The sequence below is a fragment of the Vulpes lagopus genome, chromosome 2, assembly GCF_018345385.1.
Source record: "Vulpes lagopus strain Blue_001 chromosome 2, ASM1834538v1, whole genome shotgun sequence".
NCBI classification, from domain to species: Eukaryota; Metazoa; Chordata; class Mammalia; order Carnivora; family Canidae; genus Vulpes; species Vulpes lagopus.
Window position 1 is genome coordinate 17,767,506 of NC_054825.1, and position 27,034 is coordinate 17,794,539.

The following is a 27,034-nucleotide window of genomic DNA, read 5'->3' on the forward strand; positions in this document are numbered from 1 at the left end:
GCCTGGCACCTTTGAGGAATAGGAAGGCAGCCAGTGTGGTTTAGTTGGAGGGAGGGAGTAGGAGAGGAGGCCAAGGAGGTGATAGGAGCTAGACCATGGAGGGACCCTGTAAGTTAATTCTTGCCTTCCCTTTGTTTCAGATACCCAAGAATAGACATTTCTTCAGTTTTTCTGGGCTCAGGGTGTAGAAGGACCATCCAGGAATGTTCTCCTTACTTCCAATTAGAGGACAGAAAGAAACACCATTCAAGACGAGAGCAACAAAGATGGTAAAGGAGGAAACTGAATAGTGTGCTTGGTTGGAGTTTAGGCTCAGCTGGTATTTGTTTTAATATTCACAGCTGGGGGATGAGAAGGTCTGGTCCTCTCCACATTGCCTTCAATAGCCACCAATCTTAGTTGTGTACTAGAATCACCTAGGGGCCTTTTAACAATCCCTATGCCCAGGCTACATTTCAGCCAGAACGCACCCAGTCATTTCTCGGATCTCTGTATACCCCTCCAGTGACTCCAGTCTGGGAGCCACTGGATTACTTGATTGCTAAGTGGTCTTCATCTAAGGCGGATTCTGATTCTTATCATAGTCTGTGAGGACACACACACCACAGTGTACATATTTGCAGTAGTTTATTTTAAAGACTTTACAAGTGGAAGCAACGTTTGTTGTCTGGGGGTAAGGCATGGAGGGAACTGGAGTCCAGCAGAGAAGAGATCAGTTAGTTCCTTCCCAGAAGACAATCCTGTTGTGGACGTTTCATGCTTGCCCATTGGTCTTTTATTCCCAGTTCAGATTATTTTTCCCACAGTTCTAGCTAGCTTCATTTACGGAAAAGTGCACTTGACGTGAGTTTAAACTCCTTCCCCCAGAGCTTCCGGCTCAGCAGCAAACTGTAAGGAAAAGATTTACAGATACTGCTGTAGATTAAACACTTAATGAACATTCTTTTTGGACATGTTATAGACCTCACTTTTTAATTCTCCCAAGTCAGAAAAACTAGTGAGTTTAGGAAATGTTCAGTATAATCAAACTTGCCTTCTGTAGACATGTTCGTGTACACAGAAATTAGTTTCACAGATATGATTGATATTAGTAATAGGTTAAAAGTTGATTAAAAATTTCAGTGGTTTTGAGGAATAGTTAGAAAACATGAATTATAATCAGCTTTTTAAAACTTAAAGGTCTCGTAATTTAACCCTTGGAAAGCTTAAGGGTTGGGACTGTGAATAAGGTAGGCTTACTGTAAAACAGCAAGGAAGAAGTCACTCTGGGCTCGTTAGTGAGTCACTTAAAGGTTAGAAGTTATGAGGAAGGGGCAAAGAATAACAAATGGACCTTGAAGAAAGGCATGTTGAAGACCTAAAAACCTAAATATCAGCAACATTTAAGATGGGAAGGACAAGATTTATTTAGTTCAGGGCCAAGCTTTTACATATAACTCTCACAATATTTTTTAAAAAGACTCCAGACTATGGTTTTTATTAATTTAGTAGGTAAAATAAAAAACAGGAGAAACGACAGAAAATGAACAGAAAATTCATTTTTAATACATGTTCCTACAAGGCAGGCTCCCTCTGAGCCCCCTCCAGCTCTAAGTACCTTGATCTACTCCTGGATGTTCTCATACAGGCTGTTGATTTGAGTTCGAAAGTACTTGGAAAGCTCTCCCCGCTTTGCTTTCAGTGTTGGTGTCAAGAGTCCATTTTCAATGGAAAATGGCTCTAGTTGAAGAAAGATGTTTTTGACCTGGAAGAGAAGATGCACACATACATACACGTTTATTAGTGATTCAGACTTCTTTGTAGAGCCCTCTGCATGCCATGTAAAGAAGTTGATACAAGTGGGATTGATGAAGTGGGAGGATAGACAACAGTAATGCATGCCCATTTCCCCAAACTGATAATTTGGGAAAGAAGTGAGAATGGATAATAAATGGCAAAAAGAGGATTGTACAAGTAAGTATAAAAGGTCATTGCCATTTGTACTTAATGAGTTAATGGTACAAAATCTCAAATCAATACCTTGGGAATTACATTGAAACTCTATTTTAAATGCAAACATTAAAACTTTAGTATGACTTGAGAGACCAGGATTACATCAGTAGTACATACCTGTTCAAAGGACTTAAGACCACCGTCTTTCCCAACTTTCTGCAAGTCTTCTAAAATGGCTTCCCTTACATTCTAAAAATACAACACACAACCTAAAGCATGGCTGGTTTGAAAAAAAAGACCAAATGAAAGGCTAAGCATGAAACAATTCAAAATGCCTACAAAAGCTCATCAGGGTAAAAGCCAGATATAGGCATATGTATGTACAAGCATGTCTAATGCTTAATATAGCTCCAAAAAAAAAATAATGAGAAGGAAAGGCAAATCTAAATGTTAACAGGGATATTTTCCTCTGAATGACATTTTTTGAATCTCTATTCTCCAATTTTTTCCCCCATAATGAACATACTATAAAAAGAAGAGAGGGTTTTGTTTTTGTTGTTTCTTTTTAACTTCCCATTCTATCCTCCAGTCAAATAAAACCAGTCAATCTATTTCAGCTGCAGCCACCTATCCCAAGTGCCAGAAAAGTCTGTTCTTCAAGAGAGGAAGGCATGATTCATGCTTAAGTTGGTGAGGCCTCTGCTCTCCCACAATGGGCCCCATGGGTGTGCATAGAACTTTCTTGGGCAAGACTTACATTGTTTTTGCACAGTTCTTCGAGGGAGCCTTTAACCCCAAGTTTGGCTACAAATGAGGGCAGTACTTCTGGGTCAGGAACCACCACTCCCACTAAGGAGGACTATAGAAAGGAAACAAGGCATGAGGGCATGTGAGAGCTGAGATTGTGGTGTCCCACAACAGATGAAGACACCAGGATTCTATCTTTGTGGTAGGTACTTCACAAGACCTCAATTCAATACAGTGTCTTTTATATCCTTATACATTCTTTTCTCACCATGTGTTTCAAACCCTTATGGAATTCTGATTCCATTTTCCTACTCAATATATTTTTACAAAAATGTTCTACTAAATTTGATGATTCAATAGGAAATGATGTTCAGCGTTAAGCCTAAAGCATCTCTGTTCTTTTTCCAACCCCTACACACTCCCCAAAAGTTAAGTGTAAGCACAATATGTACAAAATAGTTTATTGTGCCAGAGGAATTCCCACTGTACTGGGAACTAAGTGTGACATGAGGACCTTTGTTACTAAATTGTTACCCTTTAGAAGAACCATTGTAACAATTCCATTGACTTGTTCACAGACTCCATCATAATTTTTTTTTTATAACCTATGTATTGTCTTGAGGATTGGAGTGTGACTTCACTTCTTTGGTTTTATAAGCTCAAATCTCATCCTCAACCCACCTATACATGTTTCTTGTAGCTACAGGAACCAGCATGGCCTGTCCCTGAAAATGGCTATCGTTAATATAGTATATTACCCGTAAGCTGTCCCCGTGCACAAAAATTTGTGACACTGGTCTACTCCTGATGTAGATATTTTCTATCTTCTCTGGGGCAATGTATTCTCCTTGGGCCAGCTTGAAAATGTTCTTTTTACGGTCAATGATCTTCAGAGTTCCATTCTATGGGAAACAGATAACAGTATCAGTGTTTTTGAGCCCTATGGGTGAGGTCAGTGGCAAAGTCACAGGTATTTTCCTTCTGTAAACTTCATCCCTCTAGAGACTTTTGAGCACGCTTTCATTTCTCTTTGTTGGCTTTGGGGAAAGAGAAAGGGAGCAGCTTCCAGCAAGAACCTGTCTATACTGTTTTGTCCTTTTGGAGAGTCATTATGGAGCCTCAGAAAGCATCCCCAGGACCTTCTAAAGTTGTAGAAATGATTGCCTCATCCAGGGAAGAAACTTGGCAGCTCTGAATTTCCAATTACTTAATTTCCAATTATTCCATTTCCAGAACTCTCAGGAATAGGGAAGGAGTTATCTTTACTAAGACTTTGAATTAGTTAGATCTCCCCTCTCCTTGACTCCCTTTTATGTATCAGTCCTCTTAAATCCTGAAGCAGGCTAAGGTAGCTTCACTGTCCTAATGCTAACCAAGCAAGTCAATAATTGTGCTTGGTAGGGCTGACCAGCTACCAGAGGTCATTTGCGGCTTCATTTCTCTGAGTTAATTGGTCCAAGGGCTTAGGTTCTTAGTGATTTGAATTGTAGAACTGGGACAAATGGCAAATACAAGCCACATGATCACACCTCTGAAGTAGGACAATAGGATGAACCAACCATGGAACCATCAAGAAGGCTGACACCAGAAATCATCCTTCAATTCAGCCTAACGGATATTATCTGGAAGTGACTAATAAGGCTTGGCCCTCTCTAACTCTAGTGTGGAAACTTACTCAGAATTACATTTTTGGTCCATGAAAGAGCTGGGACTAGACCACAGATCTCCCACCTAAGTTCTTCAGCTGTATTATTCTCCTCCTTATAGTATGAAGATGCCACAAGCCATGTAGGATACAGATAGGATACAGACCCAACCCTTCCAGCTGCCTCATCTAATTAATCTACTTGCATCTCTGCCCATCTTGCATATTATAATCTTTTCAATCCAACAGCAGAAGCTCCTAGAAATTTTGAAGAAGCACCCACCGGGAGCCAACGACCAATGTCTCCTGTGTGAAGCCAGCCATCCTCATCCAGAGCTTCCTTGGTTTTCTCAGGATCCTTCAGGTATCCTTTGAACACATTGCTGCCCTTGATGCAGATCTGCACAAGAAAGCAGAGGATGGTTAAGAGTGGCAAAGATTGCACCTCCCAGCAGGGGCACTTCAAGGCAAACCCAAGTCTGCTCACATCACAGCTACGTGCTCTTTGTGACATAAACATCTCTACCGTGATTGTCTGGGCATGACTACAGAGTATAATCTACCCACCTCTCCTTCATTGTTCACTGAAAAGTAGTTCATGTCAGGTACATCTTCTAGCTTCACATGATTGCAAGCCAGGGGGACTCCAACATGCCCTAGAATACACCACATTGAATCAGCTGAGGAACCACAAAACAATGATAATTCCAGGCACGTTTGTGAGATATTTATGGATTGACTCTAAAAGAAAAAGACTGAAAAGCTACCTGATGTCAATGCTGGATAGCCAAGATAGAAACGTCTGGACTGAAACTTGAGTTTGGCATTTGTCACACTTGTCCAAAGCAGTGAGGTCATCTAACCTAAACCCCAGTTCAGTTAGAACCCTTCTCCCAACCGCTGCATCTGCCCAGTAGGTGGAGAACCTACCTGATGTCCAGTCCCCAGGTGATGTAAATGTACAGCCAGCAGTGCATTCTGTTTGACCATAAGCTTCAAACACCTGGGGAAACAAAAGAAGGGTTTGAGACTTAAGAGAAAGCATGAGGTGTGGTAACAAGGCCCAATGGCAAGACATGAGGAAAGCAAGATCTCAGGGTTAGAAAATACTTGGTGTCCTAATTCCTCTGACCCACACCTGAGCTGTAAAATCTCTACAACTTGGATGCAGTCGAAAACCAAAAGGCTCCAGAGATGGAGCAAAGTATAGAAATTTCTACTGTACCTTCAGGAAAGGTAGCATTTCAAGTTGAGCCTGGGCAAATGGAGCACTTCTGAAGGCACTAAGGAAGTGAGCAGTGTTTTTTGTTTGTTTTCTGGAGGGCGGGGGGTTGGTTTTTTTTTGTTGTTGCTTTTTAAGGAAAATAGCTTCAGCTGTGATATAGAACAGGAGTTGGCAGGCTTTTTCTTTACAGGACCAGATAGTAAATATTTTCAGTTTTGTGAGCCTCTGGGCTCTGAGTCACTTAGCCAATGTAGCACAAAAGCAGCTGTAGACATCATGTAAATGATTGGGTATGGCTATGTTCCACCAAAATGTCACTTCCAAAAAGAGGCAACTGGCCAGATTTGGCCTGAGCTGTGGTTTGCCAGCCCCTGGTATAGAGTATCGATAACCTTGACTGGAGACAAGCTGGTGGGGCAAACAGGTCGCATCAACTACTGCAGTGGGGTAGGGGCTGTGATAGGCAGACTTTGTAGAGATGGAGAAGGTGGTGTTTCTGGGAAGGGTGTGGCAACAGAACCTACTGATCCACTGGCTTTAGGGGCTAAGAGAAATGAAAGTCTGAAGAATGGCCAAGAGGGTGCTAATTTGAAAGAGTAGAGGACCTCTGACCTTGGCATCAGTTCAGAATCTTTTTTGATGGTGGATATACCTAAGGGGACTCTGTGAGGACAGGTCATCTATTTCATGCTGTGCATGTTGGTCAAATGGATGAACTAGTTAGCAATCTGAGGGAGAAAATCGAGAATTTCCATGCCCAAGTACCTGTACGCAATTTCATATGGAATAGAGACTTCATTGGAAAAAAGTAAAACCATAAGATTCTCAGAAAACATGAATGACAGCAGCCTTATGGAATATTGGAGTCAGGGCGTCCTGGGTAAGCAATTCAAAAACCACAAATAAAGATTAATCAGTGTGGTGAAATAAACGTTTGAAACTTTTAATATAGCAATATACAAGGCAAAAAGATGAGATTAGGAAAAATATTTCTAACAAGACAAAGATTAATATTATTACTATATGAAAAAAAATTTAAAAATATTATTACTATATGAACTCTTGGAAACAATGTGAAAAATAACCAAATTCTCATCGAGCCATTTTTCTATAAGAAAGTAATAGAGTAATTCATGGAAGAAATACAAGTGCCAATAAGTGATAGAAAAAATGGTCGGTGTTAATAAAAGAAACAAAACTGCAGTGAGATTTTTCACGTATCTGGTTGGTTAAGATTTAAATGACTGAGAAAGCCTGACACTGGCAAGAATGTGGGGAAAGAAGATTGCATGCATTTTTTGCAGCAATGTATAAAAAAGACAAGATCTTTCTGGAGGGAAGTGTGATAATCTACATTAACTTAAAAAGAAAATTCCTACATTTTGGCCCAGTAATGCCTACTTGCAGTGATTTCAATACCCAAGTTGATAATTGCATAAATGTAAAGGATATACAAATATCCTGATCACTTCGCTGATTATAATAGAGAAAAAATAGCAACTTAAGTGTTGATCAGTAGGGGACTAGTTACTTAGGTACATCCAATAATATACTGCAAAACCATTAAAATGATGTAGATCTTGATTTGACCAGGACCAATCTTGATGGGATGTGGTTTAACAAGTATTTTAGACCTGATGCCAGTTGATATAAAGGTTTCTATACACAGATGCATAAAGAAGGATTATAGGATTATTTTCTCTTGATTTCATTTTTTAAAGGGTGTCTTCATTTTTTAAAGAGTGAGATTTGTGCCCAAGTGAAATAAGCTATCTTCAAAGAAGATACTTGGCTTACCGGACATCCCAGTGCTGCCCGGAGGAACATCAGGACTGGAGAAGAGATGGGGGCGGCTCCAGTGACCACAAAGTTTATTCTCCCTCCAAGGGTGGCCTGTGCAGTAGAAACAAAAGAACTGTTGAAATCTCTTCCCTTGGCTTCCATTTCCTCCACTGCTAAATGGATAGAACAGCCTAACCAGTGTTTTGTTTTGTTTTGTTTTTTAATAAGAATTAAACTAGTTAGTTTACAAAGCACTTAGAATAGGGCCTAACATTGAGAAACACCACTCAAAATGTTAGCTGCTATTGTTGCCATCATCTGTAGCTGGCACTATACCTGCAGTTTTTAAAAAGTTCCTCAGATAATGCATATTCTCAGGCCCTTCACATCATTACATATATTCTCAACAGACCACCTACGAGAATAAGAGTATGTGCTAGAACTTGAGTAAAATCTATATTTTACTTTTTGACCAATTTCCTTCAGTGACAAAATTGTCCAAGAGAGATCTCAAAAAGTAAGTAAACACCATTAAAGAGACATTCAGCCATCAGAGAAAAGGCAAAGTATGATAAGCTATAAGGAAGCCCAGATATTTGCCTGGCTCTGTCCAGGCCCCAACCAGCCTACCTGGATCTTTGCAAAGATGAGCTTGTCCCAAATACTGTCACGCCTGATGATACCCTTTTTCACTTCATTGAATTTACAGGAAATAGCCAAGTTCAATAAGAACTTCTTCAAGGGTGTCTTGGCTTCATTTTGTACCTGTAAGATGATAGCTCCTCTTAGTTAGAAACCTATTGGATACTCACCAAAGCCATTTATCAGTGAGCAAGAGTGACTTCTTGCTTCACAAAGAAGTGACTTTCATTCATGAACTGGGTGCTAAATAATGATGATTCCACCAAACTATGGCCACACTAAGACATAAGTGTACTGAGTATATATGTATGGAGATTTCTTGTCCTTGGCAAACAACTTTGACAACTGAGAAAAGCATATCCTCAAAATGTTGTCAATATCTGCCTACCAAAGTCACCTAAGAATACTAGATTAAAAAAAAAAAAAAAAGCTCAATGGGTAATACCTTTTGGGCTTTTGAGTTAATAGATCAAAGACCTAGGGATTTGATTTTTTTTTTTTTAAACAAGCACCACCTCCCCTGACCCCCACAATACCTGATGCTTATATACATTAAGTTTAGAGAAAAACCACTTTTCTCCATAATTAAAGCTCCTTTAGCCATACCATACAAAACCCAACAGACTTTCCCACTTATTTCTTCCCTTTGGGCTTATTCTGACACCATTTTTACCAGCTCACATTATTTCACCAGACTCCTGTACTTTTGCCTCACTGACTAATCAACCATGCACCTGCCAAAGGAGAGCTTCAAGTACTACTTGAAATCCCCCCTTACTTCTAAAATTAAATCCTGAGCCCCATATTCTGGTCTTTGGGACTCCATCCTATTGGAAGTCAGATTAAAGGAAAGCAAAGTTCTTTTCCAGTTCAAAATGGGGAGAGAACTCGCTAGCCATATTCCATATTTATACTTCCATTTCTGAGTATATAGCTAGATGGAACTGTTCATTCTCACCCCCTAATGCCAACTGTGCTGTCAGCTCTAGGCATCTACTCGTGCCTATACCATCATTTTACCAATGTCTCACCAGCTTTCTTCAAGATTTACACTCAAATGTTGCTAGAATCCTGTCATTCCTGATAAGTGTTTCAACCTTAAGAGATTTATCTTCAATTATTTACAAGACAGCTCCTCCTAATAAGTCACTGACAAGAGCTGGAATTTGGAGCCTCACACTAATAAAGCCCTCCATTTTTAAAATAAGTGGCAGAAGTAAACTCTATGTTAAGTATCACCATATCACAAAAAATTATCAGAAGTAAAAATGTCTGGGGAGCCTGCTGGTCCAGTTGGTTAAGCATCTGACTCTTGGTTTCTGCTCAGGTCATGATCTCCGGGTCATGAGATCGTGCCCTGAATTAGGCTCCATACTTGGTGTGGAGTCTGCTTGAAATTCTCTCTCCCTCTCCTCTGTTCCTCCTGCTCATGCTCTCTCTCACAAATAATAAATCTTTTTAAAAAAATAAAAGTAAAAATGTCTAACAACATGAACAAAAACCATAACAACCACCAAATAATTCCATAGCATGTTGAGAGCTACTAGGATTGTGAACAGTTCTGTTAAAAACAGCACTTTCAATGTCTCAGGGTCATCCGTGCTCTAGAATGCTGTCTGTCCCATCATTGAAGTCCCAGCATAGTATCTTAAGATTCACAAGTGTGAAGGAGAGAGCTAGAACTCATGGGTGGAGTCCAAAGCATGTGAAGAGTGGCCACATGTTACTTCCTCGGGGCCTCAGGGCTCCTAGGTCTATGGAATTATAAGACGATCAAACACATGCTTAAGAGCCTGGGCTCTATTACTATTTTGCCTGGGTTCATATCCCAGTTACATGGGCTCCTTGGAAAGATTAGACAATCCAAGACTTGGGTGAGAAACATACAAGATAATATTGGGACATGTTATGTCACAAGCAGGGAAGCTATCAGAAACTACCAGGGTTATATCAAAAGGACACGTGAACAGCTTGATGGAGCTCCCAGCTTCCATGGTGGGACAATTTGGAGATCACAAAGAATGACTGAAATGGATTAAGCATAAAATTATGCAAATCACAGTTCATAATATTAAAAGGAAAAAATCTCAGTCATTTGAGAAGATCACTGGGGCACCAATTCATTATTCTGAAGATTGATAAATAAAGGGAAAGAGTATTTGTCATGTTTTTATGGAAGAATCTCAGCTAATGAATGCAAGAGAAGTGACTAAGTTAGAAAAATCACCATGTTGTAGACTGTAATGAAAAGCAGAGCAGTGATCAATCTAACTACTTTGTGACAATATGACTTTGGCCCAACCCTTTACTGAATGTCACTCTGGTCAAGTTGTTTTGTTTTGTTTTTTAATCTCTGAGGTTCAGTCTCAATAATAAGTGTAGATGTGATTTCCTATGTTTTTATGAGGATTCAATGACAGAACACATATGAAATGCTGACCGTGGGACCTGGTACCTCATTAAGAAGTTCAATAGTCAGTAGGTATGATGAAATTAAAGTAACCCCTCAGTGACTCAGCTTAATTTTGAGGGGCTCCCTAAGTCTCTTAATTGAGCTCTTTCTCCAGATCTGGTCCAAGTGATCATATCCAGATGAAAGGGGTTTCATTTATGATGTTTTTTCACAGTTGCCATTTGTGAATGTGGCCATAAGTGGATGCTTGTAGGGAGTGGGGGGTGGAAGTAGAAAAAATTTCTTAGAAAGATGGAGTCCCTCAGAGCCTTAGTTAGGCTTAATCTCAGGGCCAGCCCAGCAGAACCAAGGTTGGTACCTTATCATAGATCCTGTTGAGTAGTCGAGGCACAGAAGGAAAAAGTGTGGGCTTTAGAGTTTTCAGGTCCTCAGGTAGCAACCGAATATCTCCTTGGAAGAAACCAACTCTGGCACCACAAGAATATATAACAGCCTAAAAGCAAAACCAGAGAACAGGGTTCAGAGCCAAAGGTCCACTAAAGTTAGGGCCTGTCTTGGACAGAATTGAGGAACGAGGTTGACATTCATGGGCACTTCTCTCTGGATAGCACCTCCCCCACAAACATTAGATGCCCAGAATTCTGGCAGCCTAACCCCAAGACAGGTTGGAAACTCACTGCTGCTGGGGTGGCAGGACAGGTAAGACCAGCCGTGAGACTTAGGGCCCAGCCTACTCCACCTACAGCTCGGAGGGACAGTCTGAGAGCTGTCCTTTGTAAGAGAGGGTTCATTACGTAGCACTAAGGAAAACACTGCCAGTCAAACTGCAGCATGCCTACAATTGCAAGACCATCTCAGTTTCAGAGGTGTTAAAATGTGAAAAAAAAATGTGCTTATTAGAATTGATATTTTATTCATCAGATGTCAATACTTTAGCCCAACTGAACTGAATTGTTGATTTTGGCACTTCACACGTCCACAGATAAACTGGTTGAAGTGGTATTTAAATGGGTAGCAGAGAGGGGATTTTCCACTCTTACAACCACACATGTTTTTGGAAAGCCAACACTACTTTCAGTTCTCAGAACAGCTTCAGAGCTGCCTGGAAAGCCTGGAATCTACTCACAGAAAGGCGGCTCTCTGGCACACACACAACCCTGAGCAGCTCTACCTCACGACACTGAACATCCTACTTATCAGATGCTCCTTCTCTGTCCTTCCGTGGTTAACTTCCCGTTCTCTAACTCGAGATCTTTTTTTAAAAAATCCTAACCAAAGTAAAATTTAAAAGACAAAACAGTGTTTCCTATCTTGGCTCCAAATTAAGAGTGGATAGTAAGCCCCTGGGTAGGACTTCACCATTCCCAGGCACGCCGTGGGAAAGCAGGAGCAAGCATTTGTCCTGCTGGACATACACAGACATGGTGAGAAAGGCTTTGCGGCAAGTTAGGAGTAATGCTGGACTCAGCTGTGCCAGCTCCCTGCCTACTGGTTTCCCATTAGAGAAAGGACTGGAAATGTGTAGCTGCCTTTGGAATAAACATGGAACTCGCAAGTCAAGACCACCTTTTCACATATGTGCTGGGAACCTAGGACACTCACCTGTACAATCCTCTCAAACATATGAGCCAAGGGCAGGTAGGATATGGTCACATCTTCAGGGGTGGGCTTGAAAGTATACTGTAGATTAGAACAAGGAGGAGACATTGTGTTAATGCCAACTTTCTCTTCCAAAGGAGACTTAAAAGTAACTCCCATTAACTATAGTTAATAATACTGTATTGCATATCTGCAAGTTAGTAAGTGAGCAGATCTTAAACATTCTCATCACAAGAAAAAAAACTATAGCTATGTGTGATAATGGATGTTAGATTTATTGTGGGAACCATTTTGCAACATATATATGGAATCATTATGTTGTGTATCTGAAATTAATATAGTGTTATGTTAATTGTATCTCAAAATTTTTTCTTTAATTTTAAAAAACTGCTCCTTCCCAGGACTGCCACACCCAGTTGTACAGGTGGTGCACTGTATAACTCTGAGAGGTGCCCCTTAATTTCACTGAGTGTAGAGATGTGCAGTGATTCTAAAAGGCCAAGGCTTGAAAATGCACAGTCCTCTGGACAAAGATACACCACTATTTGTCCCTTCTTCAGGCCTTTATCATGAGTTTTGTTTTTGTTTTGTTTTGTGTTAGTCTCTGACTCCTCTTACATCAGGATTAAAATCTTATGACAGATTTACATTTTAATGAAGACCTCTTTGACAATTGACCACTGACCTCCATACATTTGAGGAAAGAAGAAACATTTGAAATAATATTTTGATGGGTCAGCATGGCTCCTTTAGGGTCACCTGTAGGAAACAGGACATGGAGAGAAAGATCCTTTAGATAACTAATAGGTAGCTTTTGGCTATGAAAGAAGAAGATGTGTTCAATTGGTTCTGTTCCCAAGAGCCAAGAGTTTCTCCTGTCACTGTGCCCTTTTATGAATGCTATAGGACTCTGTTTATAAATGATTAATGCACCCAGAGACACTACTGCTGACACCTTTATTAGCCTTCTACTACCACAGAGGGTAACAGCCACAATCTCAGATTGCAACAGTCAAAAACAAAAATCCAAATAATTTCATCTTGTGCAGTTTTTAAGACTTCAGACCTAACTATATTACCTAACTATCTCATCATGAACGGGTACAATGGACAGGAGGATGTGACTCTAGGTCATCATGGGCCATTATCAAAAGCTATTAGGAGTTTTAATAGAAAAGTAATGGCTGGGATAGGGTAAGGCACACACTGATCTGTGTAGAACTATCCCTGGGTCACCTTGATTGAGTGAAACTATTCTGGTGGTGTCAGGTTGATAGAGCGGGGGCTTGGAGAAGAAAGTTGACTTCGTGATGCCATCTGAATGGCTCCTGAAATCCATACCATGTAAACACCTCCCAGTGTGTTCAATGAAATGTACTTGCTTATACTTAGGTTTTTCTATTGGGCATCCATACTCAAAAGCTCTAGGTTATGAGATCCTAAGGATAGGGTTCATTATAGGATATATTTACCAGCCCACCAGTGCTCAGTGACTCAAGCTATGTGTTTTAACCAACCAGGGGCCTCTGGGACAGCTTCATGCACACTGACCTGTGGTCCCACTAGTGAAGCAGATGATACTCAGGTCTTCTGGTCTAGGAGGCTAGAGAGGGGAAGCACAAGGGTTAACTTACCAAGAGCTTTGGGAATTGAACAGGGCAAGACTGACATTTGAGCAGAAAAAAAAAAAAAAAAACTTACCACAGGTTTTCTGAAGTTCTCTTTGCCTAGATTCTACATGAATAGGAAGCCAAGAAAGGAGGTCATTAGTTATGATGGAAAGACATACGACAAACACCGCCCTCTCTCTTCTCTATGCAAACACCTCACTTTTATGTGATAGAACCAAAATTCTAACCTAGATCAGACCTGGAAGCCAACATTCCAGCACAGAGGAAGCCTGAGGGAGGAGCATAAATTTTCTCTAGGACGTCAATCTCAAGAGGGTAGATTCCAGATGTCCAAACTCCCCATTGTACTTCTGAGGTCTAGTCATTTAGAACCATTACTAAATCTTTCTGAATAACAGAAATAGTTGACATTGCATGGTTTACTACATACCAATCACTATTTGGAACACTTTATATAGATGAACTCATGTAACTCTTTACGACCCATCTGCGAGGTGGGGACTATTTCAGCCTCATTTTAGAGAGGGGAAGAGGGAGACGTGGAGCACCTTGCCTAAGGTCACCTAATAGATGTAGAGCTGGAATACAAACCCTGCAACCTGACTCCAAGACCTCTATATATCTATCAATATGGATAGATCCTCTGCTTAGAAGTCTGTTCCCATTGGCCACAGACCCTCTCCTCTGACATGGCTTCTGAATCATTTTAGGGACATTATTCTCAAAGCTTCACAGCATGAGTCTCATGGACTCCTCTCCTGCCACTGCAGGCAGACAACAGCCTGTGCTCTCATGTAGATGTCCTGAGTGTATATCCCCTGGTGTCAGGCCAGCCTTCAAGCCACTAGTTGAATTTAAAGCCCATACCTCCGCATCAAACAGAGATAAGATCTCAATTCCACTTTTCTCTGCTCTTTGCTTCAGGTCATCCTCAAAGGGATCCATGAGGATGATCATTTTCAGGCCCGGGGTGAGGCCCTTCTCCGCATTCTCTATCAGGGTTGATGCCTTTTGGGGAGTATCACAGATCACTGTGGCGATATCAGCTGAAAGCAAAAACAGAGCTGGAGGTCACCTCCTTGCTCTACTAGGTACCTGACTGCCTTGCAAGGAGGGAGAGATTTTTTTTTTTTTTTTGAAAATTTCAAAGCTAGTGGGTACCCAAAGGAGATTACACCTGCAAATCAGGTGTATAATGTGCAAAACCTGAAGCAATTCCATCAATAATAAATGAACTTAATCAAAACAGAAGCACATAGTTTGCATGCGTGCTGCCCAGACAGTTTACAGTTTCTAGAATAACGAAATTCCTTTTGCTAAAAAATACTGACAACACACATGGATCACTCAGGTATGGTCCTGTTAATGTGTTTTCTGTTGGGAAGGGAAGTAGGGCGTAGAAGGAAAAAGAAGGGACAAATGGGATTTTAGCAGACAGGCATTTTATGATTCTATATGTTAGCATGTTTTTTTGATACTTGTTTATAAAAATGTAAAACTTCTGATTGTGTCTATAGTCCCAATGGGTCTACTCACTTCCCCTACAAGTTCTGGGACAGAAAGTAAGATTTTAGATATGTGAACGGGCTGTTACTTGACCACTGAACTTGTCCTTGTTTCTCTAACAATGGTAATTTTTTCTACAAATCCACCATGGACATTGGTACATGCTGGCTAATTGTACTGACTTGAATTTACAACAACAGGAAATGAAATCAGTGGTTTCATAGTGATTTAGTCAATTAAATGACTTAGTCACCCACTCTATGACCAATTATCCAGTGTGGCCAAAGTAAGCTGTGTTATCTCTAGACTCTATTGTCATGCTATGCCACCTTGAGCATTTCATTGAGCCTTTTATCTGTGAATATCCCTGCTTGGCCTTTTTGTAATTTCCTTGTAAATTATATCCTTGGCACTCCAAGATAGGAAAGACTTCAGCAAATTCTGGCCATAGCATTCCAAGTTGGCTAACACAAGCAGATGTTGAGGAATTACACAGCATTAAAACAAAATCAAGTTATAATTTAATAGCAAAGTTTTACCCTTGTTGACAATGTATATGATGGCTTCTGCTCCCAAGGTATCATACAGGGGGACGGCTACCATGGAGTATGTGTAACAAGCCAACTCGGAGATGATCCACTGTATAGAGAAAAGCTCAAGTAAGGACTAAAGAATGCTTTGAAAAGGAAGAGTATTACTTCAATCATTCAGCCAATAAATGCTTATTTGATGCCTTTGTGTTAAAAGAAATCACCTGGGGGCCCTAGAGACTTCCACTGCTAATGTGATAGAGAACATTTAAATCAGGGAAATAAGCTAAGCACAGATGATTGCAATACAAAGGACCAAAATACAAAGGTAGAGCGTGGTAAGTTCTATCCATAAAAGGTATAGAAACCACTAGTTATAAGGATATTTTTCTTAGGTGGGGTGTAGGAGGGGCAGAAGAAGAGGAAGAGAGAGTCCGTGGAACCCGACATGGGGCTTGATCTCACAACCCTGAGATCATGATCTGAGCCCAAATCAAGAGTTGAATGCTCAAATGACCAATCTACCCAGGGCCCCAACTTTAAAGAGGTGTAAGAAGGGAGAAAACTCTTTTGGGGAGGGGTCGTAAAGGCATCTGGGACTGCTCTGGGGAAAGTGACGGAAATTGGGCAGGGCTTTGAAGGACTGGTAAGATTTGGTCATGAAGATGGAGGCAGAGCAGGCATTCGGAGAAGAAGGAAGCAGATGAAGAAAGGATAGTACAACATCACTGTGTATACATCAAGAGGCATGAGGAATAATACAAAACAAATTGGAAAGATGATCAGAACCTGCTAACAGTGGGCCTTAGGTGTCCGTCTAGATGTCATGTGCTGAACTGTGCAACCCCCAACCTTATAGTCATGTTGAAACCCTAACCCCCAATGTGACTGCTTTTGGATATCTCTTTTTAGAGGCCTTTAAAGAGGTAATTAAGGTTAAATAAAGTCATATAGATGGGGTCCTGATCTGATATGACTGGTGTCCTTATAAGGAGAGGAAGAGGCACCAGGGATGACAGAGGAAAGGCCATGTGAGGACTCACTTTGAAGGAGCCACTTGCCAGCCAAGAATAGAGGCCTCAGTAGAAACCAAACCTGCTGACATCTTGATCTTGGATTTCTAGCCTCCAGAACCATGAGAAAATAAATTTCCATTGTTGAAGCCACCCTGTCTGTGGTATTTTGTTATGGCAGCCCAAGGAGATGAATAGACTAGGTTTGGCATTAAGTTCCTAAACTAGAATCAAGGATATCTCTTCTTATTGAGGCCGGGTGGTCACAAAGGTGGATTATGTAGATTTGCCTAAAAGTGCATCTGGTGCGCTCTCAGGTCTTTGGTGAAGCAACTATCTCTAGGGAGCATAGGACATCCAACTACTCTGAAGCATACAAAGGCTTTGTCTAAGTATATTGGTCTAATGACTTAACTAAAGCTTAATTCCAATCATCTCAATGTCTAAAATCTGCTTTAAATCCCTGTGGAAAGATGGGGACAGCCAGTCTCAGTAGCAATGGGTACCTTGTTTGACAAGTTCAAATACAGCATGTAAGTTCCAATTCTAATACAAATGCCTCTTCCTTTCTACAATATCCACAAGCTATCCACAATAGCCCCACACAGCCTTCTTATTTTCCTCATACAACAAAGAGACTGAGTTAAAGTGAATCATTATGGGCTAGGAAATAAGAGAAATCCAGTTACCAGCTTAGAGCACTAAGCATTCAAGCAGGGATTAAGGAGGCCCTTGAGCTGTAACTCTTTACAGGAGGACAATATTTAAAGGATAGCAGGGCTTTAAATAGTTTTGGTAAGTCATCATCAGCAGGTGTCAGAGTGCTGATTTGGGGGTGGGGTTTAAGTCTTTAGACCTAGCCTTGACTTATTTCTGGAGTTCACTTGAGCATGGTTACCTCTGGCCTATTCTGAGCAAAGATGCCAACAGCTTGGTCTGATGATGGCTCATATCCTTTATGCAAGAGACAGGAGCCCAGGTACTCTGCGCGATCAGACACCTATGAGAGAGACAGAAGGGGAGGGGGGGGGGAAGCAGTCAAGACCTCAAAGAGACCAAATAACCCAGAATACCACATTAACAAAAGAATCTATCCCAAACCATGGGCATGACTTACCTGCCTGTAGGACAGCCATTTGTAGGGCTGGTTTGGTTTTCTATATCCCAAACAAGGCCCGTTGTCTAAAAATGTAATATTGAAAGAAAAATCAGTGCCAGCTGCAAATCCTTTGGTAATCATAGAAGGTAAAAAGAGATTAGGAAGAGACAAGGAACAAAGGAGGAGAAATTCAGTAAAGATGTGAGCCTCTCTTATGTGTCAAGGAAAGTCAAAGGCAGTAAGGACTCCATTCTCAAAGACAGAGTCTTACAAACTACATCCGAAACATTTAGGAAATGCATTGAAACATTCAGAGTGGTTCGATATTGGAATATGTGACCTCCATGGTTAACAGGCATTTGGAGAAAACCAGGAGTATGAACTACCCACATGATGTGAACAAGTAAAAGCCCATAAGTAAACACAAACAGCCTATGTCAAATGATAATCTTAGATTGAGCTTCCTTATAATAAAAGAAATGTATGCTCATAAAAAATGTAGAAAAAAATCAAAATATGAGTTGTCAATGATTTTATCACCTAAACACTATTATTAACACTGATATTGATTTTCATAGTTTCTTTGTATAGTTTTACAGGATTATGCTCATTCCAAAGATATATCCTGGATCCTACTTTCTTCCTCCATTTGATATAAAAATTCCCATGTTATTATTTCTTTTCTGTATAGATTTCAGTGGCCTTTTATGGCCAATGGAGGAAGGGCACTGTTGCAATGACTTTGTTTCATTGTGGGTATTAAGATTGTTTCCAAGCTTGACACTTGAAATAATGCTCTGATAAATATTTCCAAATTGCTAATTTCAAATTCAGAACATTTCTTAGGATAGAGTCTCTGAAATGAAATACCATGATGCAGAGCAGTTGTGAGAATGGAATTTTCTCCCATCAGCACCACGTCAAGCAGTAGTCATTCAATAGTATCTTTTTCATATGCCTCCTGGTTTGCTAAGTTTAAAAAGTCAGTACTTTTGTCTAAGTTTCTTTAACAGCTATAAAAGTGGGACCTTTTCCCTTGTTTCATTTACTCTCTCAAATCACTTGTTAATGTAATTTGCCTGTTTATATGAGAATGTCTCCTGAGATACTGAGGCTCATAAGCAACTCCAGGAACATATACATACTTGTGCGCACACACACACACACACAAGTATGCACTTGTACGCACACACATAAGCATTTGCCTTCAACATATTTACAATTGTGTCATACATTTGACAATCAAAGAACTAGACTCCTGAAGAGCTAAAGTTTAGGAACTCCACTTACTAGAATAAATAGTAATGTCAACCATGAGAGCCATGGCAATGGTGGTGTTAGGTTAGGGTGTAGCACTAACTGAGAAATTCCCACATCTAAACCAGAGTGAGATGGAGTTATCAACAGAAAAGTAGAAGGTAAGGAAAATTCTATCTAGAGGATCTAGTCAAATGGCTAGAGGGATTCAGGTCTTGCCAAAAGGTAGCATTCTGAGGCAGAATTCAAGAGTAAATCAGTGAACTTCCAATCTGAGTGACAGAAAAAAAGGGAAAGAAAGCTGGAAAGATAGAACCACTCTGATTAAAGAAGTATTTTTAAAATGAATGAGGAGGGCAGCCCGAGTGGCACTGCGGTTTGGTGCAGCCTTCAGCCCAGGGCGTGATCTTGGAGACCCAGGATCCAGTCCCACATCGGGTTCCCTGCATGGAGCCTGCTTCTCCCTCTGCCTGTGCCTCTGCCTCTCTCTCTCTCTCTCTCTCTCTCTCTCTCTGTCTGTCTCTCATGAATAAATAAATAAAATCTTTAAAAAAATGAATGAGGAGACTGTCCACAGGAAATGTTAGGACACTTTCTCTCTGCTGGAACAGCTGCATGAAATCTCAAGAAGCCAGGTCTCACACTGAAACTTCCCCAGAGGCAAGACAAGTCCTGCTTCAGAGGTGTTCACAACCACCGCTCCATCCCAGAGAATGTACTTCTGGCGGTCTACCACTGCAAGCACTGGTCTTAATACTCCTTACTAGTGATAGCTACCACTGTTGGAATATTCCCTGTACACCATAACCAACTGTTGTTATCCCTACTAAGCATTATGATGGACTGGGGCAGTTTCTTCAAGCTCACCCAGTAAGAAATGGCAGCAAAAAAATTATACATACTAATAACTAAAGATGAAAATTCTAGCAGAGGCCCATGGTCAAGGAACAAGTCAAATAATTGGCCCTAAGGGGCACCAACCAAAGTCTCATTAAACTCTGTCCCCTAGTCAGCTTCAGGCTATTTAGCCAAAGTCCTGCCCAGGCAACAGCCTAGCCTTTGATTAACTTACTCAACTCAGTTCTCTGTTCTAAGGTGTGGCTATCTACAAAGAGCCCACTGGCTAACTTCTTGGCAAAATTGCTGCCCTAAGCAGAAGAGTTGAAACTCTGGCCTGCAGAACCCCTGAGAAGCTTTGTTCAAGATTCAGATTCCTAGGACTCACTGTGTGGCAATATGATCCACTGCAACAAGGTGGAGTGAGAGGATCTATATTTTAAACATTATCCATAGATGATTCTCAACATAGGCCATCTATTGGGTAGAGATTAAAAGTATATGTTAGGGTTGGGGCACCTGAGTGGCTCAGTCGGTTAAGCATTCGACTCTTGATTTCAGCTCAGGGCATGATCTCAGAGTTATGAGACTGAACCCTGCATCAGGCAGGGCATGGAGTCTGCTTAAGAGTCTCTGTCTCCCTCTGCCCCTCTGTCTCTCTCTCTCCCTCTCTAAAAAATTTGTTTTAGAAAAGGTATATGTAGGGCTGATTTATTCAATTCCATCTGGGACCAGACCTATCATTTTTCTTTCTCATGCCTGCCTACAGGAGAGGCCATTTTAACTTCATCTGTTTAGTTGTAATTCAGTATTGAAAAACATATTCTAACTGAAGAATCTTAAATGCCATGTAATATGTGTTCAATGGCTTGTTTCTAGTTACAATGACAATGGGATAAAGAAAGCAACGAAGAAAATTTTGAAAAACAGAAAATTCCAAAGGAAAGTCTGTTATTTCAGCCATATGGTATCTTCAGTTGTAGAAAAGTAAGAAACTAATTGTTGTTTGGGGCTTTGTTATTTGCATGGAAGCCTAAAGTAGTACTGATTTGGAGCCAGAAATACCAAGTAGTCCCCTTTGGAGCCTTGGCATAGTTTTCTTTACAAGAAAACTTTCTTTGTCTGGAGAAGCAACTACTTTTATAAAGCACTTAGGAGCTGAGCAAAAATAGAACAACCGAGTCAGAAATATTTCAGTATCAGCTGCAACATTTTCTAATGCCGTCACCTTTGGAATGTTCCTGAACCTTTGAGTTTTTATTTCCTCATTTTAAAAAATAGAGGCAATAATAACTAATCCTTAAGGGTTAGGGGAAGTTAAGCAGCTAGGATGTATGTAGTGCCTGTTGCATAGTTTGCACTTGAGAGGAGTTGGCTATTAAATATTGTCATAGCTAAAGGGCAGAGGGGATAAGAAATCACATAGGCAGGGGCACCTGGGTAGCTCAGCCAGTTAAGCATCTGCCTTTGGCTCAAGTCATGATCCCGGGGTCCAGGGATCAAGCTCCACATCAGGTTCCCTGCTTGGTGGGGAGTCTGCTTCTCCCTCCCTCCCTCCCTCCCTCCCACTCATGCCCTTGTCTCACTCTCTTGCTCTCAAATAAGTAAATAAAATCTTTAGAAAACAAAAAGTACATAAGCAAATCTATGTCTGGACAGAGTGTCACAAGAAAAAAAAAAGATGTAGGGAGAAGTATAAGCTGGCTGATTTTGAAAGGAAACTAGTGCACCTTGAGTTATGTTCAGTAACACAGATATAAGTAGTGAGCCTTGATGTATATGTAGGGCTGATTAGCCTTGATGTTCCAAATGGACCTACCAAAGTCCATGTGGTGGCCTTTCCAAGGAAGTCCAAAAGTCATTGCCTTCTGTGATACTAGAGTGTTGACGTGGACCAGTACTGGGGTCAAGGACAAGGTTAGAGGTTAGGAGCCCTGAATGCTAATTTAGGCTCATATTCTGCATCTGTAAATGCAGAATTGCATTTATGAAAGTTCTATTTCTAAACAAATCTAGTGTACCTGTGAGTTAATCAAAATACTTTCCTACATATTATTGTTAGCTCTTTACCAACTAGCTGGGGAAGCTTTCCTCGTGTTAAGTAAGGAATAGATCCAGAGAGGCAGAGTGATTTTGCACAAAGTCACACAGCTGGAAATAGAAGAGCTAGGCTTCAAACTCGAGTCTGTCTTACCCTGTTTCCAACACCCATTCTGATACTGTATGCTACGTCCTCTGCATTTTGTATGTCTGCATTTAGACTACCACTGGGGTTTAAGAAATGAGATAGGGAAGAACAGGTATGTAACAAGACCCCATCTTGGTCTTCTTGTAGCCAAATTAGGCTGCCAAGCTTACCAGACACAGCAAGTCCTCTTTGGAAAATTTCATACATTGTCTTGACATCTGAGTAGTAGTAACACAGTGGGTCATTGGTCTTCTGGCCAGCACTCTTCCGTGCCCCTCCCTAAGACACAAGATCAAGTTTAGGCCAGGCCTGAGTCTCTCCCACCCTTTCCAAACTCTCATGGATTGAATTGAAGAGACCATAAATACTGAACATTAAGGTCACAGGAATTATCTCTTTATTATTCAATCAATTTTTAAATCCCCCAATTGTAGTATCTCAACATTATAGAAACCCAGTGAATGTCACAGTTATGTTTTTGGCAATTTTCCCCAACCCCTATAGGTGTATATGCATACACATGTGGAGGGAGGAGAGATAATATTATATTTTATGTTTAAAAAAAATCATACCAAGTTTCATCATCTACCAAATGCACACTATATTCCAGCACTATAAATGCAAAGTGAGTTAAGACAAAATCCTTGTCCATCAGCATCTCATTAATGAATCTTTGGAGTGGAGGTGAAGTGAAAAGGGAAAACCTACAACTATAATATTGTGATGATATAGGAAGATGCGTGATGCTACCCATTCTGTATTAAGTAGAAAGGTGGTAAAGAAAGAATACTTAATAAGGACTTTGAAGATAAGTAAGAATTTACCAAAAAGTTATAGTTTGGTAGAGGGGAGGGAAAGAAGGAACAATTCAGAGTGAAGGAACAGCCTGAATAAAGACACAGAGGTGAAAGACACATTGCAGAGTCTGGTGGGTGGTCTCTGTCCTGCAGAGAGCAGGGTATTAGAGAAAGAGATAGTGAATAGTGCTGTGCCTAGAAATGTCAGCTGGAACCACAGGATCAGGCCCTGATGAGGATCCTGGAGCAGCAAGAAGAGCTACAAGCGTGGTCCAACCCTCACACAAGTTAGTCTAGAGGGGACCCAGGCAAATAAAACACTCAAAAATGTAAGTTACTATAGAGATAATGGCTAAAAAAGTGCTGGGTAACACATGAGGCTGTAACAAGAGATCTAGCTTAGTCTAGAGCATCAGAGAAGATTTCCATATGTCACATTAAGTCGAGGTGTCAACAATAAAGTTCCCTGTCTAGTAACAGAAGACAGGGTTTTATTGTTTGTTTACACAGATGGACCTAAGAAGAAGGAAGAAGGAGGGATTATTCAGACTCAGTTTTAGGCAACTGGATGAGAAGAGAAGCATTTAACTGAGATAGAGCAGGAGGGGAAATAGGAAAGTTTGTGTAAGGGAGAAGATATGCAATAAAGAGACTTGTTGAGCTTGAGTGTCACTGAGATGGTCTAGGGCTGGGGAGAGTTCAGAATTAGAAAGCCAGATTCGAGTGTCATAAATGTTTAGGTACAATTTCATGTCATGAAAGAGGAAGGATTTTCTCAGCTAGGAAGATTTCACAGGGGTGGGCAGAATGTAATCTAGGGCCAGATCTGGCTTGTCATCTCTTTTCACAAATAAAGTTTTATTGGAACATAGCATGTTCATTCACTTACATATTCTCTGCTACTTTCATGTTACAGCAGCAGAGTTGGCTAGCTGCAACAGACTCCAGATGGCCTGCCAAGTCTGAGCTACTCACCATGTGGCCTTTAAAGCACATGTTGGCCAACCCTTGCTTTAGAGGAATCGAGGTGGTGAGACTGAAACGCTAGACAAGGGGGGGAAAGAAGCTCAGTGACAAAGACCACCTTGAAATTAGAAAGAAATCTCATTGAAGGACATTATGAAGGACAAAAAGAAATTTTAAGAAAGAAGAATTCTCAAGTCATTTGAGAGGAAAGCTGGAGGAGAAGTCATTGAATTTCAAGGTTACATGATGGGTGACCCAGAGAAGTTTGGGGAAGATGGTACCAGCAAAAGTCAGATCTCAGTGGGTTGAAGTTCAGGAAAGGAAATCGACAGGGCACTCTTAAAGAACTGTACTGGAAAAAGGGAAGACTGAAAGGAGGTGGTGGTCTGAAGCAGCGGATCAGCAGCATAGGAAGATGCCCGTGAAGAACATGCAGACAACGTCTAAATAAAAGTGTTGGTGGTGGAGAGTGGACGTAACATGGAGTAAGAGTCCCGAGTAGAGGGAAGAAGCTCTTGAAAAGATCAGAAGGGGTTAGCCTTATAAAGGAGCAGAAACACTTTCTTCTCTGAAAAGGATTGAACATACAAAAATGATGAGAACATTCTGGGAACTTTCCCTTTGCTCAGAGATGTAGAAAGCTGTGTGATTTGCTGAAAGTCAGGGAACTGAGAGGGAAAATCCCACTTCAACTTCTGCCAGTTTTCAGAATGGATAGTAACTCGAAGCCAGAATTTAACTCAAGGAAATAACTTCTTTATCATTCTCAGATATTGGGTATCTCAATGAGAACATTCTCCTACCCCCAAAGCACTGGCTCTGTCATCTAGAACATAGGTCAGCGAGATTTTTCTGTAAAGGGTTAGACAGTAAAAACTTTGTGCTCTGTGGAACACATATGAACTGTTTTTCTTTCTTCTTATATATATATATTTTTTATCACTTCTCTTTAAAAGTATAAAAAAACACTCTTAGCTTCCTCGTTGTGCAAAAAGTAAAAGGTGGATTTTGCCCACGGGCTCTAGTTTACCAATCCCGATCTAGATTACTGGCATCATAAACTCTAGCTGTGGTGGTTTCATTTTTCTTACAAAGCCAAGTGTGCCAGTGATCAAAGTGTAAATTTATAGGATTTGCTGGCGATCATGAACCTAAAAGGCTAACTTTCTCACCCTATATCCCATCCTCCTCATGAGTTCTCCCAAGGTAGAGGATTGGTTTGGTTACCTCAATTCCCACCGACTGGTTGTCCAAATCCACAAAAGGCAAGACGGGCTGAGGTCTATTGATCAGCCACAGGAAGATGGCAGCTCCAAAGGTCAGGATGCAGATTAGTGCCGGGGTTGGAAGTGGGGAAAACAAGAAGTTAAAGATAAAAAGCATCTTTGTGAGTAGCAGCAGGAAGTTCAGGCCTTTAAAAAGAAAAAAAAAAAAGGAAAGAAAAAAGTTAGAGGAAATGGCTGAAATTTTTACTCGATAGTTGTGTTTACAAAAGGACACACACACACACACCCCCAAAGTCTAACCCTCCAAAAAGCAGGGTTGGACCTCTCTAGCAGCAGAGTTTCTCTCACTGTTGACTTTAGCAATGTTGAAAATAATAGCTTTCTCCACTCCTGCGACTTGACTGTCCTCCCACAGTGGAGGGAGAGAGGAAAGGCAGAAAGTATCAAAGGAAACAAGTTAATCATTTCCCAGACAATTTTATGGAATGACTGCCCTTTTAATTGGGGCCCACAGGGCCTAGAGGAAACCTTTCTGGCTCCAGCCTAAGCTGGTAGTCAGAGGAGGGCCCTCTAGAGACCTTCACCTGTCCAGGCCAACCAGGGGGAAGGAGGGGTTGTTTGGCTTGGATTTCTCTAGTACAAAGCAGAGAAGGGAACATCTGGAGAGGTGACTCAACAGAGTTTAAAAATCAAGCATTCTGTATGAAGGACATTTCCTGCTGACCAGATAGGCCTCATGCATTGCTTTCTTTTTTGAAGCATCGGGAGAGTCTCAGAGAGCAACAGCATCTCACTTTGCTATGTCCAATGCCCTCTCCTCCAGGGAGCCAAGAGAAACCATTTTTACCAGAGGCAACGTCCACCATGTTCACAGAAAAGGTGCTAGAGAATGGACCCAGCACATGGTAGCAAGTGAGCATTAAAGATTTAGGCCAGGAAGAGATCTCAAGGAACTGAAACCACAAAGGTTTTCCCCAACCCAGCTTTTCTTGTAGTTTCCAGCCAAGGCAAGCTTTGAACTGCTCTGGTAGCAGGAACTAGTGTTTGGGCAGGTCCTAGGAACTTCGGCTGAGGCCATCTCTTCCAACTCTTGCCCTGGACAGCTTTCAGACCAGGCTGTTTGCATGGATCATGGAGTTCCATCCAACCAATGTCATGAAGTAGCATTTTAGAGATGAGAAGAATTGAAGCTCCCAGGGGTAAAGTAACTTGTCCAAGGTCACGCACCACTTCCCACTGCTGCTTCCCCGTTGAAATCTATAAAACCACTACTCCTCTTTCCTCAGGAGTCTAGTTATAGAGTTCAGGGAGACCAAACCTGCCTGGAACCTTTGCGTAACAGCAAAGGAAATTCAGAGTTTGCATTCTTCAGAGTTTACCACGATGCCCTACAGAACAAGATCTCAGAGATGAGGCCAAACTTTCCCACTTAAAAATCAAGAGAGCAAAGCATACTCAGTACAAAGTTTGATCTGATCAAGATCCTAGTTGCCCTGAGAACTTTGGGGCAGCTGCCATCAGCTGGCATCTGGAACTTTCTCCAAGAAGACAAACACTTCACCTTAACAAAGGCTATGGAGTCTGGTAATCATGTCAGTCATCTTGGCATTCTTCTGCTCCCTGACAGGTTATTACTTGAATTTGGAGCAATCCCTTTCCATTTTATGGAGGAAAGCTGAACTTCCAAACACTGGGATGACTGGCCCCCACTCCTTGGTTTCTTCCACATTGTGTTTAGGGGAAGAAAAAGAAGACACAACAAAAACAAAAGCGAGGCCCCATAGGTGCTGGGTTACCTTACAACTGGTGCTATTGTGACCATCTGCCAGGATTCTGAGAGCTGAGATTTTTTTAAATCAAGCCTTATCCGGATTTGTAGGGTCAAGTGGCACATCCAAGAGTCAGAATGTGTTCAAGAGCCAGCCAGGTAGAACTTTGTTGTTCCCAGATGGGGAACGGGGTGTCCCAGGGAAAATTGTGAAATTGGCAGAGTGGGGAG

At 41.1% G+C, this 27,034-nt stretch overlaps 1 protein-coding gene across 2 annotated transcripts in view; it reads right to left on the reverse strand.

The window, feature by feature from the left end:
- Nucleotides 1-610: 610 nt before the first annotated feature.
- ACSL5 (acyl-CoA synthetase long chain family member 5) overlaps nt 611-27,034 on the reverse strand; it is a 41,736-nt gene continuing 15,312 nt past the window's right edge. For both annotated transcript variants that reach the window (XM_041742451.1, XM_041742447.1), the window contains exons 2-22: nt 25,037-25,221; nt 22,217-22,325; nt 17,783-17,847; nt 17,564-17,665; nt 15,662-15,761; nt 14,484-14,662; nt 13,687-13,719; nt 13,537-13,588; nt 12,671-12,744; nt 11,989-12,066; nt 10,745-10,879; nt 7,962-8,096; nt 7,347-7,442; nt 5,255-5,327; nt 4,892-4,980; nt 4,608-4,724; nt 3,438-3,581; nt 2,690-2,791; nt 2,110-2,181; nt 1,598-1,744; nt 611-888 (exon numbers count right to left, since the gene is read on the reverse strand). In XM_041742451.1, coding sequence (XP_041598385.1) covers nt 1,604-1,744; nt 2,110-2,181; nt 2,690-2,791; nt 3,438-3,581; nt 4,608-4,724; nt 4,892-4,980; nt 5,255-5,327; nt 7,347-7,442; nt 7,962-8,096; nt 10,745-10,879; nt 11,989-12,066; nt 12,671-12,744; nt 13,537-13,588; nt 13,687-13,719; nt 14,484-14,662; nt 15,662-15,761; nt 17,564-17,665; nt 17,783-17,847; nt 22,217-22,325; nt 25,037-25,192 — 2,052 coding nt within the window. In that variant the 5' untranslated portion in view covers nt 25,193-25,221 and the 3' untranslated portion in view covers nt 611-888; nt 1,598-1,603. The remainder of the gene's footprint in view (nt 889-1,597; nt 1,745-2,109; nt 2,182-2,689; nt 2,792-3,437; nt 3,582-4,607; nt 4,725-4,891; nt 4,981-5,254; nt 5,328-7,346; nt 7,443-7,961; nt 8,097-10,744; nt 10,880-11,988; nt 12,067-12,670; nt 12,745-13,536; nt 13,589-13,686; nt 13,720-14,483; nt 14,663-15,661; nt 15,762-17,563; nt 17,666-17,782; nt 17,848-22,216; nt 22,326-25,036; nt 25,222-27,034) is intronic.